Genomic DNA, 17,944 nt, shown 5'->3' on the forward strand with positions numbered 1-17,944 from the left:
ACACAGTATCGACACAGTATCAATACAGTGTTGCTATGAGTCGAAACGCCTCATGACGCCTCATTTACCCATCACTACTTTCTATTTCAACCAATTAACACCAAGTGTATTTTTTTTAACTTACGACGTTGACTTCAATAACATTAAAATACAACAATCAATCAGAGTCCATGTGCTACCAGCACTGTTTGCTTCTCATGCTGTGGCATTTTTTCAAACAGGAGTGACAGGTCAGTCACACCAAAAGTACCTGCGCTCTCTCTGATTGCTGGGAGATTGAGTCCACCTGGTTCTCATCACTAACAAGCAGAAAAGCTGCAGAAAGATGCAGCAGAGGGGAGTGGCTACTTGGCAGTTCGGTGGAACATGTACGATGGGAAGACTTTTCCTGTGTCATGAAAATGCATTACTCCTGTTGTGTTAGTGTTGCTCACCTGTTTTATATGCATAATAAAGCATGGTGAAGAAAACACATTGATTCTGCTTAAATTGTTTATATCAGATAGAAAAAGATAAAGTATATATAACAACCCTGTAGTGACTTGTAAGACGGGGTCGGGGTGTCAGTGGGTAATGGAGTTTGAAGTTTACAGGGTTGTCCTTGTACACAGCATGCATTGTACTTTTTTCATGAACATTCTTTAAACTCAAGACACATTTGCAAGACGTTGCAGTCGTACCGTCCTTCACAAAGATACCAAGACACTGAGACTGCGCTGCTTTAAGCAGAGGCTGAACCTCCAATCTGCAGGGAGCAGTCAAGCTTTTACTAGTTGAGAACCAAGTCTTCAGAGGTGCTGTCTCTCATCCCAACTGCTTCAAAGTGGGAACTGCTCCAGTCCAACTGGAGGGTTGTGTCCTTAAGACGCCAACAGAATATCATCCACAAAAAGTAAAGAAGAGACCCTCAAGTTCCCGATGCAGAGACTCTCCTCCTTCTGGGACACTAGTTAGGATGCTTCTTCACCAAGGAGGCATCGCAAGCCACCTCAACCAGCTCCTTTTGATGCAGAGAACTTTGAGGCACTCTCGGATAACCCTGCAGAGGAAACTCATTTCAGGAGCCTGTATGCATGATTACGTTCTTTCGGTCACTACCCAAAGTTTATGATTGTAGATGCATGTAAGAACGGAGATCGACTGGTAAATTGAGACCTTTGCCTTTTGACCCACCTCTCTCTTCACCACAACAGATCAGTACAGCACTGAACTGCCCATCGATCTCACGCTGCACTTTTCCCTCAGTACTGAACAAGATCCAGAGATACATAAACATCTCCACTTAGGGCAGGACCTCTACACCAACCCAGAGAAGGCATTCCACCCTTTGGAGGGACTGATCCTCAGACAAGGCACAGCCCCAAAGACCCCTCATGATGATTGTCACCAATGGAAACAGAGTTCCCTCTCTCAGTTGCTGGCATTTCAGCCATGTAAATCTGGGTACAGCCTGAAGACAAGACTTGGGCGGGATACATGTATTTGACAGATTTTTTATTTTTTTTTGACTATATGAAATATATGAACGTAGCTCATTCTGCCATCCTGCTTTACTGTAAAAAATTAAATAAATGAAAGTTGCCAAAGAAAGACTTTGGCACCAGGATGGGAGTCTAATGTTTACAAATCTAAAAAAAAAAAAACATGTTTGATTCCACCATAATTCTGATCCTTAGACATATGACTCAAAGGAAAAGGGCTTTATTGGAGCAGGGGGTTTTTGAGTCAGCAGGTTGGTTTACTGTTTAATCCCCATAAGCCTGTATTAATCTGAGCCTGGTACGTTCTGCATTGTGAATCTAAAGCTACATTCTGTCAACAGTTGCACAACCCTGGAATGTGAGAGGAACGACAATGACTGATGAGCAATGTGCCGTCTGCGAAAAATTCATCAACAGCGATGGCAGATACTCACAAAAAAATGTCAATAAACATTTACTAGAATATGAAACCATATGTTATTGTTTTATTCATAAAAATATGTACCAGACATGAGGCATTTCTGTACTCCAGGTTACAGACCACAAAGTCAGTTTCAGAAAGAAGAAGAATAAATTATTTTATTTATAATGCCCCTTTCATCAAATTGAGATCTTAAAGATCATATTTACATGCTGGTGATGGTAAGCTACTGGACTGTAGCCACAGCTGCCCTGTGGCAGTCCGACAGCAGCGAGGCTGCCTTCATGACCACCACCAACAAGGTGGGTGAAGCGACATGCTCAAGGACACCCAGATACATGTAGATCTCTTTTTGTTTAGAAAAACATATCTAATACATGCATTACTGTCATTCATTTCATTCAATATTTGTTGCAAATCTTAAAAAAAAACACACTTAAAGTAGAAAAATTAAATAAACATCTTTTAAATTGTACATGGCTTTGACAGATGGTATACATTTCCTTTCTTTCAACACTATTACACACTGCGGTATGGCTTTCAACCACTTCCCTGTAGTATTAGTTCCCAGTGTCACAAATACTGTAGTTACTGCCGGAGAGAGCCGGTTCCCTGTGGTTATACACTGTATATATGTGACTATATGAAAGAATGTCATCATCAGGCCGTTTCATCATCAGAGTGCGTGCTTGTTGCTCTTTCCCATCTCGCAGTCCATTAGGTCATTAGCGCTGCTGACGGAGACAACGCGGTTCTGGCCAAAGTCGTATTTATATTGCTTGTTTCCCTTGAAGAAGTTCACAAATCCTGCAGGAAATCAAGAGTCGATGATGAGGTTCAGACAGAGTGCTTCAAAAGGTATTCACAAACTTTGCTCTAAAGCAAAGCTTGGTTATAAAATAATATCTGAAGCAGCTACTAGGGTTCTGTTTAATTCATCGTCTGAACATGAAGACGTATGACACAACTGCAGCCCAAATACGGCTGTCTACCTAATCTGACATGTCATGTAAAGAAAGCACTAATCAGAGCAAAAGAAACCCATGATCACTCTGGGGGAGCTGCAGAGATCCAGAGCTGACAAAAGAGACAGGTCACAGGACAAGAATCATTCAAACACTCCATAAATTTGGACTTTATGGAAGAGTAACAGCAACAGAGCATTTATTGAAAGAAACTTAAATCCAACTTTAAATGTGTGGCAACATGTGAACATTTATGTCCACCCAAACTCACTGAGATTGAGCTGTTGTGGAAAGAGGAGTTTGACGTTGTCTATAGCTGTAAAGCTGGTAGAAACAAGACTTGCTGTAGGTTTCAGATGTTATTTGTAAAAATATTTTAAATTCTTCTACCATTTTATTCCCGCCAGGTAAATTATCCACTATAAATAATACATAATCTTTGAAATAAATCAGTGGGTATGAATGTTTTTGCAAGACTCTGTATGTAATAGTTCTCATTGAAAATGACTGTAACAAATGTAGGTTTAATGTTATTGACCTGAAGCTGACTGTGCCACTAGGAGAGATGTTTTTGGACATTCTTCATGGTTTATACCATGCTTGAAAAACAGCTATTGACAGATGATAACACAGATCTGTAGGTTTATATCTTGAAGACAGATTCTGAGTTAAAAAAAAAACTGCAACAAAATTTTCAAAGTGATGACTGAAAAGTCAAAATCCAACCTTAAATTAAAGTGGAAAATAATCACGGATTTTACCCCCCCGCCCCCCCAAAAAATGCTAATTTCAAAAACAACTGAAATCTCATTCCCTGTGCATTTTGTTTCTGTAAAGCCACAAAAAACAAAAAGAAGAGATTATTTAACTACCCTCGTAGTAGACAGCAGCGTCTATAGGGAATGGGATTTCCAGCCAGTGTTGCTCGATGAGCATTGGTGATCCCTCCATCACGGCCCGCAATTCATTGTACCTAAATATGACACACATTTGAGTAAACAGATGTTATTTTCCTCTTGGCTTCATTGAGTAACAAAATGATACACTGTGTGAGTCAACCTATTCTTCTGCATTCACATGGGAAAAAACTGTTGCTCTCTTGTTTCATCAGAACAGAAAAGGAAGCAGAACATCAGGTCTACTCTGTACCCAATATCAGAGTTCGTCAGAATGCTGATGGATACCCAGACATCTGCAAGATTTGGTGATGTTTTCTTTGCGACATGCATTTAGTTTCACTCAATCAGCATTTACAGAGCAATTTTGACAGAAGAGGCATTCTGGGACAGATGAGACAAGGCAATAAAACCCATCAACTTTATCCGTTTGTTTCTGGGGGGAAAGTCCTGAACGGAAACCCAGATATTTCTGTCCCCAGCAGGCAGCAACATCCTCCAGATCATTCTTGAAGATCTAAAGGTGTTCCCAGGTCAGATGGGATAATCCTTAGTTCTGCATCTCCTCCCAGTGGGACACTTCCAAAAGCAGTCGACCAGGGAGAATCCTGATCAAATGCTCAAAACATCTCAACTGATTCCTTTTGATCCGTCTCTATGGGTGTTTTCTCACCTGATAGGGACCAAAGTTGCAATATTTGCTACATTTTCAGCTGGTGTGGTTCACTTTCACACTGCTCTGTGTCAAACAATCCAAAGCAGTTGAAAAAAATCTGTTCCCTGTCTCACTTGTGGTGGCGCTGCACCAAGAACCACTGAAGGAAACAACATGAAAAACCTCCAAAGAAGACATGAGCGCAACTTCACAAAATGTAAAACAAAAATGGAATGGTGTCAGATTTTAGAGGTTATAGGATTTCTCTTTGATCTTTGGCAAAAGATAACAAGCCATCTCTTCCTCTAGCACTAGTATCTTGTGTTTTGGCTTTACTTAACCAGAATTCCTCGTATTATAGTCTACTTCCTGTTTTTGGAGCAGTCCTCAGTCCGCTTGGTGTTCACATGTACATTTGTACTTAAACCAAACTGAGACCTAGGGTTTTAGTTGGACCAGAGTTCGCTTTTTTGGTCCACATCAGAGTTTGATTAAGTATTCACACCTCCCCAATGAACCAGACTGTCTATGAAAAATTTTATTAGAGTTTGACTAGAGCTGAATTCAGTCCAGCCACCTTCCAGTGGGAGTTTCTTTTGGCCACTTATATCCAGGATCTTGTTTTCTATAATCATAGGTGAGGGTTGGAATATAGACAGATTGGAACCTGGATTATTTTCAGATGTCCATCTCCCATTCCTTCCTGCAGTATATTGTTGCTTTTAGATAAGATATGCGACTGGATTCTATGTTGATTTAATTTAATGGAAGAACTCTTCTTCATTTGTCCCAGCATGACACAAATAGCCAAATCACAGAAAAAGATGGGGAATGCAAGAATGTGACCAACCTCCAACACTCATGGCCGGTGAAGAACACGGTGTAGCGATCGTCTCTGAAGTGCAGAGCAGCATCCACCGACTTTATTCTGGAGGGGAAGCCCAGGTCTGAGATGTTTCTGGGAAAACCTTCCTGTAGAATCAACTGCTGCACTTTCCAGTACTGATCACCTGCAAGAAAAATACTTTTTTTTTTCTCCTTCTTCAAAACCATCACATAAACACTTCATGTGTGCTTGTAGTTCAGGTGAGACTCATTTTAAAACTCCTGTAGAGCTTCTGTCTAGAGTCCTCATTCCATCATCTATTACCTTTGAAAAATAAAATAAAGTTTTTCTCCACGTTCTCATACACGGCATCCAGGTGAGACGGTACAGAGTTTGACCACAGGTTGCTGATGAGGGTGATGCGCGTTTCAACAAAACTGGGATGTTTTCGCCACATGAATCTGTAAAGTCAGAAAGCTCTGAAGTAAACCAATGATCTTCAACAGAAAAAAAAGCACACTCTTGAGGAAACACACCTGTCTTTGAAAAACACCACCTCCTGTTGTAATTCGGTCACAGCATCAAAGGACAGATCTGGATCGCATTTGTCAGGGGTTTTCGGTGGAGGCCTTTTTAGTGACTGTAGATGGAAGTTGGGGTTTTCACCTGAGGCAACAAAAGAAAACAGCATAAAGGTAGAAGAACTGTCTTATCCCAACCCGGTGGAACCACTGTTTACGGAGCTGTGCAAAAGATATCACTGAGTCACATCACTGAATAACAGCCTCGTTCGTTCAGTAGGACTGTAAATGCCTCGTTCAAGACTTGCCATGGGAGATTAAAGTATTCCTCAAACATGCATGGAAGAATCAAGGCCACATTCCAGGGATTTTTTTTTTTTTTTGTTTTTTATGAGGGAATAACATTATAATATGATGTACGCCTCACAAAAAGTTGATTTTACACGATATTGCCCCTTTTCTGGCTGTAAACAGATGTGTGTGCAGTATAAGAGAGTGAAAAACCTGTGTCTGCATCATGACTGGACAGAATTTATTTATTTTTTTGCTGTTTTTGAAGTGCAGACAGCAGCAAGCGGCAAGCCTGGAGGCGGTGATGCAAGTTCCGTCACACAATTGCAAATGACAGAGAGCACGAAATGGTCGTCATTTCGGCTGAATCGATTTCTTGTTTGATTGTAATTGTCATTGCTGGGTATGTCTGTGGTGAGGAGCGGTGTCAGCGGGTCGAGGTCGGAAGAAAAATATGATGAGCGTGAAATAAACTTTGAAAAGCTTTTGACCATATGTTGCCTTCAGGCTAAGTGACGGCTTGTAGCGAGGTAGCAAACGACTCTTCAACAGTGTGAAGTCATTTTCACACTTTTTCATCATCGTTCACAACTTCTTCTTTTCGCCGTCTGGCCCAGTTGAAATTCTGCTGGAGGAATCCAGCACAATGGGAGAAATCTCAGATGAGGTACTGAAGGGAGATTGGAATTGAGCGGAATTGTGTTGGAAAGCAAAGGCTGAGCTACAAGAAACTAGGATTTTTGGGAAAGTTGATCAAATTATGGACAATATTCATTGCTAGTGAACCTCCAGGTCCACCTCCTAATCTGGATTCACCAAAGGAGCAATGTTCTGATGAAACCCGAATGAAGAGTTTCAGAAAGAGCAGGAGACTTTTTTAAAGAGACAGAGACAATTTCAAGGCGTCAAATTATGAAGTCAGATTTCTTTTACAGTTACTTGATTGTGCATTATAATGACAGTTTGTGGAAAATACATAGTACTGCCTCTTTTAAAAGAAGAACCAAATATGAATGAAAATCTATGTGTTCACCTGAAGAATGCTGTGGACGAGAAACAAACAGAAATTCAATCTGATGGCTTTGGAGAATTTTCTACGGCCGAACGCAAGAGGTGGGATGTAGATCATATGACTGACTCGCTGAGAAGTGACTTCTCACAGCCCACACAACATAAGGCTTAGGATTCACGCTCACCGTAAAGGTGCTGGATGCTCTTCACGTCGTCAAAGGAGAGCTCCAAACTGGGTGCAAAGTTGTAAGCCGGGTACATGATGGATCCGGGGTCAGGTGAGTGGGAGAGACCAAGAGCATGGCCGAATTCGTGAGCTGCAACAACAGGCAGGCTGATACCTGAAGCGGGATGACGGGTCACACACATTCAGAATCAGAACAAAAACCTCACAGAAACCCAGAGGAATGACAGGAGTTGGATGAGCGAACAGCAGGATTCTAGCGTTTAACTCCTTTTTAAAATCCCGTACCAGTAGAATTTAAGGTCCATTCCTCCGCAGAGTCAAAGTGCACGTCTCCTCCGATTCCCAAACCAGGGAGGAAGGCGTGAGCCAGAGCTCCCCCTTTGCCAGAGAAAGGAGATCCATCGCCGTGGTCTGCTGAAAACACAGCCGTGTCATCAATCTAGATGATAGGCGTTTTTTAATCATCCGGGCTCGACACAAAGCTCACCTCCGCTGACAAAAGCAATGCTAACGTCAGCCTCTTTTGCTTCCCTCCTGCGGAATCTAATGAGGGAAACGCTGGACCACAGCTTCAGCGCTGTCCTGATGGCTTTGAGAGTCCTACTGGCTGGGAAAGGCAGATTTTCACCAGCAATCCTGCAGAGACACATTTTTCCTTTAATTTATATAAAGTCATGTGAAATAGCTAAAGTATTTAATCAACATAAAGAAGAGTTAAATATCCTTCAGGTCTGCTGTCACAGGCTTGATTAACGCGTCTGAGCGGACTTTCTCAACTTCTAAAGCTTCTCTTCTCTTACATGTATTCTTGTAGCAACAGTTTCATACATCTGAGATGTTACTTTTAAACATGTGACAAGCTTTTCAAACTGATGCCACAGGGAGCTACTCCATTTGTAGGCCTGTAGCCTCTGCCTTGCCTGTCCATGGTGTACGAGTTGTGCACACACCAAAATGAAAACTTCCCTAACTGTTCCTTTATTGTTGTTGGAGGAGAATTTTCTTTTAAAACTAAACATTAGCATCTTTGTTTTGATGTTGTTATTCTTTCTGGGGATTGCATGTCATTATTTATCATCTTATAAAGACTCACTCTTCCTATGACAAGTTTGATTCTTTAATGTCTTTTTGTTTTTATCCCTCTGAAAATTTGTAGAAACGCCGCTTATGATGATTAGTGCGTTATTTTCTTTAAAAAGTACAAAACGTGTTGGCAGGCAGCTCCAGGATACATAGGACAGTCTTCGAGAACAAGAGGCTGCTACAAATGTTTTCAGTAAATCTGTTAAGTTTGTGCGATTAATGCAGGAAATTTGTCACATAACTTTTACCTCACTTCCGTTCTAAAATTCTGTAGTAATGACTCAGCGACATTGCTACGTAATGTTGTGCCCTATGCAAGCGTACCATCTGCACATATGACGCAAGAGGCATTACCACATATGGCTTGCCTGACGCTCGAGGCGGCACGACAAGGGATTTATGTTCTGCAGCCGCTGGTTCTGCTGTCGGTGTCAGAGTTAAGTGGCGGTTTACAATTTGCTGACAGCTTTGGTGTTGTAAACGGGTGCATGTGTAGGCAGTGTGTCTGATATGATACACAGCCTGAGTGGCATCTGGGTCGACAGAATAGACCCAAATAATTAGAATTACGGAAATAAGTTTTCTTAATGGAATCGTGCCAATTAAAAAAAAAAAAAAAGAAACAAACAAACAAAAAAAAAAACTTTTTTGAGCTATGATGAGGGAGTTCTTCGACTGTGTCAAAATCTGCGTATTTCAAAACGCTGAAATGGAAATACCCCCATCAGACGAGTCATGTGATGTATGTATGTAACCTTTATTCAACCATGCATGTCTCACTGATATTAAAAATCTCTTCTTCAAGAGAGGCCTGGCCAGGACCGGCAGCAAATAAATATGTAAATGTCTTATTTCTAGAGATTTAATTTAGTCGACGTTTTTATGTGCATACAGAAAGTGAGTATTTTCTTTTCTCCACGTCTTTAATTAGCAGCGATACGGCCTGCAATGCTTTAACAGCTGGGTGGTCTGAAACAAGATCTCTCTCTCTCTCTCTCTCTCTCTCTCTCTCTTGTTGGTGGTTAAAGAAATGGGAATCCGTGTCCTCCAACCAAAGTCTAAGAAAATATTGTTTTTGAAAAGTAAGTAAAAAGATGGAGTTCTGCTCAATCCTGTCTGATTTATTTTTTATGGCGTATGTCTTTGTGCAGCATTACATCTTCACTTGTCGTTTTTCTCCCACTTTGAATTCAGTTGAGAAAGAAAACCACTTTGTTTCGGTTAGGAGCCAAAAGTTTTAGATTAAACTTGATGGATGCTTCACTTAATGCAGAGCCTATGATCGTCTTTGTGGGACGTGTGTAAGAAGTTGTCTTCCTTACAGTAAGATTAATCTCCTGCCTAATCAGGCGTGTCGAAACTTTTTAAGAAATGTGCACAAGTGACTGGTAATTTCCATATTTTATTAGGAAAACGGGGGTTACACTTCAAACTTTGACTTAAATTCAAAATTGGTTGTATTTTGCGTCAACTAGTATAAATCCCACAAAATACACTGTAAAAATATGTTCCTGTGGACTAAGCTTTTATAATCACATGCTAGCTTGTGAGCTCTCATCTCACCTGTAACTGATGGTCCGTTTTGTCCACCTCACTGTGGCCCCGTGAGGCTCCACGTCCGACAGCCCACAGCGTGGCTTCTTCATCACAGTCAGAGTCTCCTGACTGAGTTTTCCGTCTGGAGTCAAGCCAAAGAAACGCTGCATTTTCTTCACCTTATCGCAGAATCCCCTTGTCTGATGCGAGTCATCTCTGGAGGCCGCCGCCCGTTTTCGTCTGTCTGGCTCGGGCTGGTAACCATAGAAGTGGTGCAGATATTCCTGTGGAAAACAACGCGGATTACACCAGTGACACGAAGACAAACTCTGTCGTACCTGAGCAAAAGAAAAACGCCACATTACCCTGCTTCTGTCTGAGCAAACTATAAATGTATAAAGTTTTATTTTAAGGCAAAACTAAGAGGGCGATGCAGTGCTCTGTTAACGTATTCAGACTTTTGTTCTCATTTATTGTCCTCTAGTCTATTTTTGTGATGGTAAAGTGGAACCGGTGGGACTAAATACACTAGGAGGGTAACGAGACACAGCTGGGATGTATCAAGACAGGGAGGACAGAACATCACAGAGACTCACAGGGAAACAGGATCACAATAAACACAGAAAAAACCCAAAAATAAACGCAGAAAACTACGGATCACAACAGTAGTGCTTGGAAAAAAAAGAGAGAAAAAAAAATCAGTTTCGTGTTTTTAACTGAGCGGATCAACTTTCTTTCAGTAATATTTTTCTCCATACCACTCTTCCATTTTGTGCATAGATTACCCTGGACTTCATATTATAGATTTTGAATTTTCTTTTTGGATTGTAGGCCAGTTCATTTCATAACACCAACTAGGTTCTGGGACATTCTCAATCAGGCCTGGATGTTTTAGGAAACAGGAAATGTTATGTCTTTGACATAAAATCCCAATTAAATACTGTATTGTTATTCTAGAGTGGGAAAGTATCGCAAGGTACTCTATGAACTAAACATGTTTTTTCCAACACATTTTTCTTATCTTGATCAAGATGAGGTCTGGTCGATGTGAGGCCGCAATGAAACCACATCCTTGGAAATTCTGTGTTTTGAAGGCAGTGTTTATGTGACTCAGCAGTGTGTAATGACTCGTGTTTAAACTCATGTGGACAGTAAACATTCCAGATGTGTTTTTTTTTTTTTGTACATTAAATGACAGCATGCTGCAGAAACTTTGCTACAAACATGTAATTGTAGGTGTCAGGGTTATCGGCTGCTAAAACTCCTTCCTACAGCATTTCTACTGATTTGTAAATACATGCAGCTTTTTTTTTCAGCCTGCAGGTATTTTGTCAAAATAACTTAATGATTAAGGAACGTTAAAAATGATTCAATTTTAAACCATATTTGTTAAACCATATCTCTTAAAGTAAATAGTTAATTTCCTAAAACATGACCTTTTTTTCTGTTTATGTCTTTGTTGACTCATTTTAAGTTTAGTAACTTAGTAAAAGTTAAGAACTCTCAGAAACTTGTGGGTGAGAAAGTTTTTGTGCAAGAACTGAAGTTTGTGTTCAGCTGTGGAGAGACTGTTGAAGCTAAAGTGAAACTTAAACGCAAGCTGAGCAAACTAGTAAACATTCTGGGGACGTCATAAACAGTTTCCTGCTGATTTTACGCCCAAAGGTCTGCGTGAGTCTCCACAAAATCTGGTGGCGTAAGATGGGGTAAAGATTGGACCAATCCGATTGGACTTCAGTCACACAAACATGTTTGAATTTCTGGAAGTGGATTTGATCCCAGTTGGACACAGAGAACTGATCATCAAAACCAATGGCGAATATTTGTTCCTGACAGCCAATGAAAAGAGAGGCTGGGATCACAGCAACAGCTGCAAAAATAACAACGGCACACTCGGGTAAAACATTTCTGAACAAAACAATTTCCACATGCCACAAAACCACGCATTATACATTCTTAACGTTAATTGCCAGGATCCAGTCCTAACATGAGATTGCCATGTGTTAAGACAGAAATAATAATGTGTTTAAATTAAAACATAACGTTGGAAGTCATTCCAAATCCCACAAACATTCCCGCCACATCAAATACATGTTGCAACCTCTCACCACGAGCACAACACAGAACACAGCTCTACGCAAATCACGCTCACTTGAAAAACCTTTGACTTTCCCATCTTTCTGTTTATGGAGGACGCAGAAAATATTATCAGCTAAATTGTGACAGTATCTTCAATTACTGTTGTGGGTAAAAGTAAAACACTTTTCCTGAGGGTTTGATGCTCATTTGACTGCAGTTGGTCTAAAACAGTGTTTCTCCACCCTGGTCCTCAGCACCCCCCTGCTCTGCATGTTTTAGATGTGCCTCTATTCCAGAACAGCTGATTCAAATGATTGCATGACCATCAAGTACTGCAGAAGCCTGTTACTCACCCAGAGATACAATTCAGGTGTGTGGCTGAAGGGAAATACCGAAAACATGCAAGACAGGGGGGGTGGTGAGGGCCAGGGTTGAGAAACACTGCTCTAAAATGTCCAACTGCAGCATGATGGATCACATGTAGTACGTAATCCATCAGCAAATCCAGTTTTTAAGGTTACGATCCCCAGTCTTCCAATCAGAAAACTGAATATTTTCAAAACCTGTCAAGAAGACTATGAAACTCGTGCAGTGCGCCTCCAGCTGTAGCTTCCTGCTTAGCTAGTTGCTCGGCTGGTTGTCAAGGAGATGCATTTCCTGCCAGCTTGTCAGAGTAGATTTACTATTCATTTTTACCATGGAGGGCAAAAATGAGTCAGATGACTTACTTTAACCTGTTGGTCTCAGGTTGTCATTCACACAGGGGTGTCAAACTCCAGTCCTCAAGGGCCGCTGTTCTGCAGTGGTTAGATGTGCCACAGGTAAAAAACAGTGGAATGAAATGGCTTAATTACCTCCTCCCTGTGTAGATCGGTTCTCCTGAGCCTTGCTAATGACCTAATTATTCTTTTCAGGTGTGGTGCAGCAGAGGCACATCTAAAAGTTGCAGGACAGAGGCCCTTGAGGACTGGAGTTTGACACCCCTGTCACGAGGACCCAAATTTGGGTCCTCTCGTGAATGACAGGTTAACCGATATCCGAAAAAGTTACAGGATACTGGTAGATTATTCAGGATTAAAGCATTAAAATGCATGGCAACATCCTGTTGCTTCAGAATCGTTGATTGTACAAATGTTTGTTCTTCCATTTAACTAAAAGAAAAGTTATTTTGTCTCTTCACCTAATGTTTGAGTCAAACATAAAACAGAATAAACAAAAACGCTGAGGCGCTCTGATTGGTGGAGCAAGGAGGACATAAGCCTTAATTAGCAGAAGGTGGTCATTTTCCCTGAGCTCTGCCCAGTCACGTTCTGTCTGGAGCTGAGGCGGGAAATGACTGACACAGGAAAAGTGCAAGGAAGGCATTGGAGTCAGGGAAACACAGCAAACACAATGACAAGACAATCTAAACACCAGAACCTGAAAATGTACAGAAATACGAGAATAATACGAAATTATACCGTAGCTCCTAAGCATCCTGACACATGGCTACTAGTGACACGAAGTCTAATGGGTTAAATTTGTTGTAAGAACATTACAGAATAAATGTAAGCATTAGCTATGGCAAGAATAATGTTGCACTTCTACAATTCTGAGGGATTGTGCTTTTTGAAAGACTCAGAAATGAACAAATGAAAGTTGTGTTGTTTTTACGTGATTTACAAAAAGAAACGATGCGGAGAAACAATGTTGAATAGACATTCAGCATTGTTTCTCCGTATCGGATCGATATCGGCCAGATACTAAATGTCTGATATGTGTATCGGTATTGGAAATAAAATAAATAAATAAATAAATAAATAAATAAATAAATAAATAAAAAACAGGGGATCACTGCATCCCTCAAGCAACTCGGTGTGGGGCTGTCTATATATTTTATCTGCTGTCACCACAAGACAGTGCTGACTTTGAAGACAAATCTCATCTCCCACTGCTGCTGATGCTGCTGTTGCCTCCTGCAGATGAGATCGAAGGCAGATTGGGGAATTGGCAGCCGTAAACAGGAAGAATCCCGTCTGCCAACATCACTGGACCACATTTTGCTTGAGGTGAAGCTTCACAAAGAGATTCCACCGAGATAAATTAGTTCTGTGATTATCATTCCAGAGTATGATATGGGTCTGTTCTACAATAACAAAACTCAAAAAGAGTGGGAGAGCCACAGAGAACATTTGAGATGTCAGCAGGTGAAATGTAACCAAATATAGTCACTTTTCATTATTAAAGAAAGAAAACAAAGATCAAATGAAATATGGCTAGATCTGTCGCCACTTTAATTTTTGAGAAGCTTTGTCTAAAAAAATATAAATAAAAATAAAGCAACTTTAAGAATCTTGCATGGAACATCACCACCTCCTGTGCTGCAAATCGCTCAGATTTGATCAGTTATATTTCAAAGAGGTCCAAAAATGACTCCCATCACCATAAACCTCACTATTGAAACACACACAAAACCCCCCCACTGCAGAACCAGCAGCATATAAACATGTTGATCCAGCAGGTAAAAAGTTTAATTTACCTCTGCAAACTTCTGGTCAGCCTCAGACGGTCCAGCTGGAGGTTGCGGAGGAGCGGCGGGGATGTGGAGGGGTGAAGCCCCCGCAGGACTCTGGTTGAGCTTCATGAGAGTCAGAAAAGTCATGCAGAGCAGGTTCATGTTGAGCAGGCAGGAGCGTCGGTGAGCGTATGGGCCGGCGCGGCGCAGCGGGGAGCAAAAAAAAAAAAAAAAAAAAAAAAAAAAAAAACACCTGCTAATTATGTGAGAATGCTCCTGTCTCGACAAGAACAGCAAGCAAGGTGGCTTTTCCTCTCCTCTCCTTAACGTGTCTTCAGGTGAAAGAGAAGACCCCTCTTCTCCAACCCCACCTTCCCAGAGGACAGGAGTCAGAGCCAACCGGGCTCAGCCTGAGCTTCACGTACTTTATCAACATTCCTGACTGTTTCCAGCCACCCTTATCTCCAGCGAGGTTCAAGGGAACCGCAGAGCTGCCTTAACCTGCAGGGGTGACACCTGCAGCAGAAAACACCACTGTTGGCTTTGACTGAAGAAGACAACAAGGATCCTGCAGAGATTACATTTGAAATCTTACAAATGTAGAATTTCTATCTGCGAGAGATAATCTCCCCATTTGGAGTTTGTGACAAAGAGCTGAAGATGTCTTGTGTCTTTTTCTTTCTTTTTATAAACATGGAAAGGTACACCAACAAATTCAGATTCACTAAAAAGGAAGGCTGGTGGTTCGAGTAAACAAGTGACAGTCTCACTTCTATGCTTTACAGATGAAAATATGCATCAAATTCATGAAACTCTCTCAACCGTATCATATTCGCCTCTTGACATTGGGTTAAAACTGTGATCAAGTTTGTTCCTTTAGATAAGAGGCCGCCCCACCTCAAGGTGCTGTACCGGTGGCATGACATGAGTCTCGTCTCTGGTCAAGATTCCAGGAAACTAGATAGAAAATTCATCCAAGAAGTTCATTTTGCACTTGTTTTCTTTCATCCATCTTTGTGTTCTGCCGTCCGTCTGCGTACCTGCTGCAGAGTCTGTTTGGCGTGATCTTATCGTTTATTCAGCTTTGCATTGTTGTCAGAATGATTCAGTTGCAAACTTCCCAGTAAGACCCTTACAGAAGGAAAACACATTCACCAATTTACAACCAACTGGGATATATATGCGTTTAAATATCCCAAAATGTTGTAACATATAAATTGCAGAAATAGTTCTGGTTTTCATATCAATATATCTATATTTTTTTACAGTCATACACACATATATGGTCAATGCTCATATTGAGAAAATACAAACATTAAATGGGAATACTTTGCTTACTGTTTGAAGCCATCTGATTGGCTCCTTTGGCTCCAAAAAGCTCTTCCCTCCTCAGCCGCAATGTCCCGCATTTAAGTCGATTTTAATGAGCTCTGTCTTTCGATGTATCCATTGGCAACACAAAAAGACAAAGATTTAAAACACATCTTCACCTCTTCCATATTTATCAGTCTGCAGGTTAGAATGATGATGCGATTTCCCAGCTTCACGTTCAAAATACTGACAGGACGGTTCCTTTATTTCAGGATAAAAAAAAAAAAGCAAACAAAAGAGTCTTCTTTAACATGAAAGCAATGTGAAGCATGACTGGTGTCAGTGTAACCGTCTCAGTAAAGCTTCCGTGGACCGATGAACACGATCCCAAACGTTCGTGGCCACGTTCGGCTACCGGAGCCCGTTTACAGGAGAGATCAGCCCGAGTTCGATAAACACCATAATGTTGACAGACATGAAAGTAATCTGTCTTCCTTTTCCTTTTTCACGTTCTGTTTCTTTAATATTGAGAACATTATCTATCAGAAAACAAAGAGGATTTTTTTTTTTTTTTTTTAATTGAAGCGTACCAAGGAGTGTCACGTTACAGCTGGAAAAGGAGCCGGGGTCAGAGGTCTTTGCAGGGCGAGTGTTTACTTAAAAAGACAAAACAAAAAATCAAAATGTGGATATAGAAGGGAAACAAGCAGTTAGAGGGAGGAACGTGACTTTAGCAGAGCGGCTTAGGCCTGTTCCACATGCACATTTTATGCATTTTTGCCTCTTATCCACACAAAAACTATTAAAACTATTATTTATTAAAATTTGGACCAAGATAGAAATTTGACAAAACCCCCTATTTGTGTTTACCTGGGAAAACAGAGATTTGGGGTCCTGTGCGTTACAGTCTGCGTCAAATAATGTGCCAAAATATCCACATACTCATCTGACATAATTCCCAACAACTCAACATTATCTTGTGTTTTAATAATTTCATATTCTAATTAGTGCTGTCAGTCGCATAAAGAATTTAATCCGATTAACCTGGCGCTGTGTTTAATCATGATTAATCACTATGTCTTTCTAAGCTTGAAATATAAATACGCACACAGTTGTGGGTTTTTTCAGGAATGGTGCCCTGGGCAACCGCCTCTTTCTGCGGCACTCCAAGCAATTAAAATGCAAACAATTATCTGTTTTCTTTTTTCTTTCTTCTTTTTTTTCCCTTTGCAGCAGCAGCTGCAAAAAGCTCCCTTTGCTGCTGTTACTCAACAGCAGCAAAACTTACTCCACTACCCAAGTAGTAGCAAACAAGTTCAGGGAACAACTGACTGATAAGATTTCATCATTTTCTAGTTCTTGGGTGGCCCACCCCTTTCTGATGTCGCCCTGGGCAACTGCCCATATTGCTGCCACTGTATGTGTGTTTTCAAAAAATGTTTTATTCTTTACTGAAAGATTCTCAGTTTTCCACGTTTTTATATCCAGGAAGTTTTAAAGGAAGTCGTGATTTAGAAATGTCCCTTCATTCATTTCCTATGGAACATGTGCGATGAAACGACAGTCACTTATCCTCGTCCAGCCAAGTGGCTGACTGGCATTATTCGTACGTGTGGATGTTAGACATCATACACATAGATGTGCACATGTGGGCTAGCTACAAGGAAAGCTGAAAATTGTTCAACTTTTGTCGTTTGCTGCTGCTGCTGCTGCAGAAAACGTTCACGTTTTGCTGTTCATCGCTCCCCATGTGTCGAGTTCATAATGCGTCGCTGTGAACTCACTCACCCTGCGCAGGAGAGAGGCGCTTAGCTCAAAATAGGTAGTTTGATTAATTTGCGTTATGTAATATTAACGCGTTCACAGCCCTAATTCTAATTCTGTATTTAATAGTATTTCACCCTATATGTCTGGCCACAGATTTGAAGCAATCTGATTGGCTGACATAGGTGCCAATCAGGTGCACTGCCCCCTATGGGTATGGCATGTTTACATCAACCCTCAGGGATGCCTTTGTGCTGGTATATATGGATGAAAACTGTTTCAGAAATCGATTCCATGTGTAAAATAATATATATATATATATATATATATATATATATATATATATATATATATATATATATATATATATATATATATATTTTTTTTTTTTTTTTTTTTTTTTTATTTTTTTGTTTTTATTAT

General features: G+C 40.7%; 1 protein-coding gene across 3 annotated transcripts; it reads right to left on the reverse strand.

The window, feature by feature from the left end:
- Nucleotides 1–1,939: 1,939 nt before the first annotated feature.
- Nucleotides 1,940–16,322, reverse strand: LOC106951601 (collagenase 3). Of its 3 annotated transcripts, none has more exons than XM_015039243.1 (10): nt 14,471–16,322; nt 9,901–10,157; nt 7,742–7,890; nt 7,540–7,665; nt 7,253–7,408; nt 5,781–5,910; nt 5,569–5,705; nt 5,269–5,428; nt 3,740–3,840; nt 1,940–2,709 (listed from the first exon to the last, which is right to left on the reverse strand). In XM_015039243.1, exons 1-10 carry the CDS (start codon nt 14,606–14,608, stop codon nt 2,579–2,581), a joined length of 1,485 nt encoding a protein of 494 aa, XP_014894729.1. In that variant the 5' UTR covers nt 14,609–16,322; the 3' UTR covers nt 1,940–2,578. The 3 variants fall into 3 exon arrangements, with proteins under 3 accessions (XP_014894729.1, XP_014894728.1, XP_014894730.1); XM_015039242.1 differs by having other exon boundaries at nt 7,540–7,668; XM_015039244.1 differs by lacking the exon at nt 14,471–16,322 and adding an exon at nt 10,239–10,384 and having other exon boundaries at nt 7,540–7,668.
- Nucleotides 16,323–17,944: the final 1,622 nt, after the last annotated feature.

Source organism: Poecilia latipinna, unplaced genomic scaffold (genome assembly GCF_001443285.1).
Source record: "Poecilia latipinna isolate Pla-1442-1.1 unplaced genomic scaffold, P_latipinna-1.0 Scaffold465, whole genome shotgun sequence".
In the NCBI taxonomy this organism is placed as follows: Eukaryota; Metazoa; Chordata; class Actinopteri; order Cyprinodontiformes; family Poeciliidae; genus Poecilia; species Poecilia latipinna.

Excerpts from the sequence above, each read along its gene's own strand:
- LOC106951601 (XM_015039242.1), bottom strand. The coding sequence starts at position 14,608 with ATGAACCTGCTCTGCATGACTTTTCTGACTCTCATGAAGCTCAACCAG. Across the intron at positions 7,891-9,900 it reads AAACGGACCATCAGTTACAG|GATTGCTGGTGAAAATCTGC; the intron begins GTGAGATGAGAG and ends GTGTCTCTGCAG. Across the intron at positions 7,669-7,741 it reads CATTGCTTTTGTCAGCGGAG|CAGACCACGGCGATGGATCT; the intron begins GTGAGCTTTGTG and ends CTGTGTTTTCAG.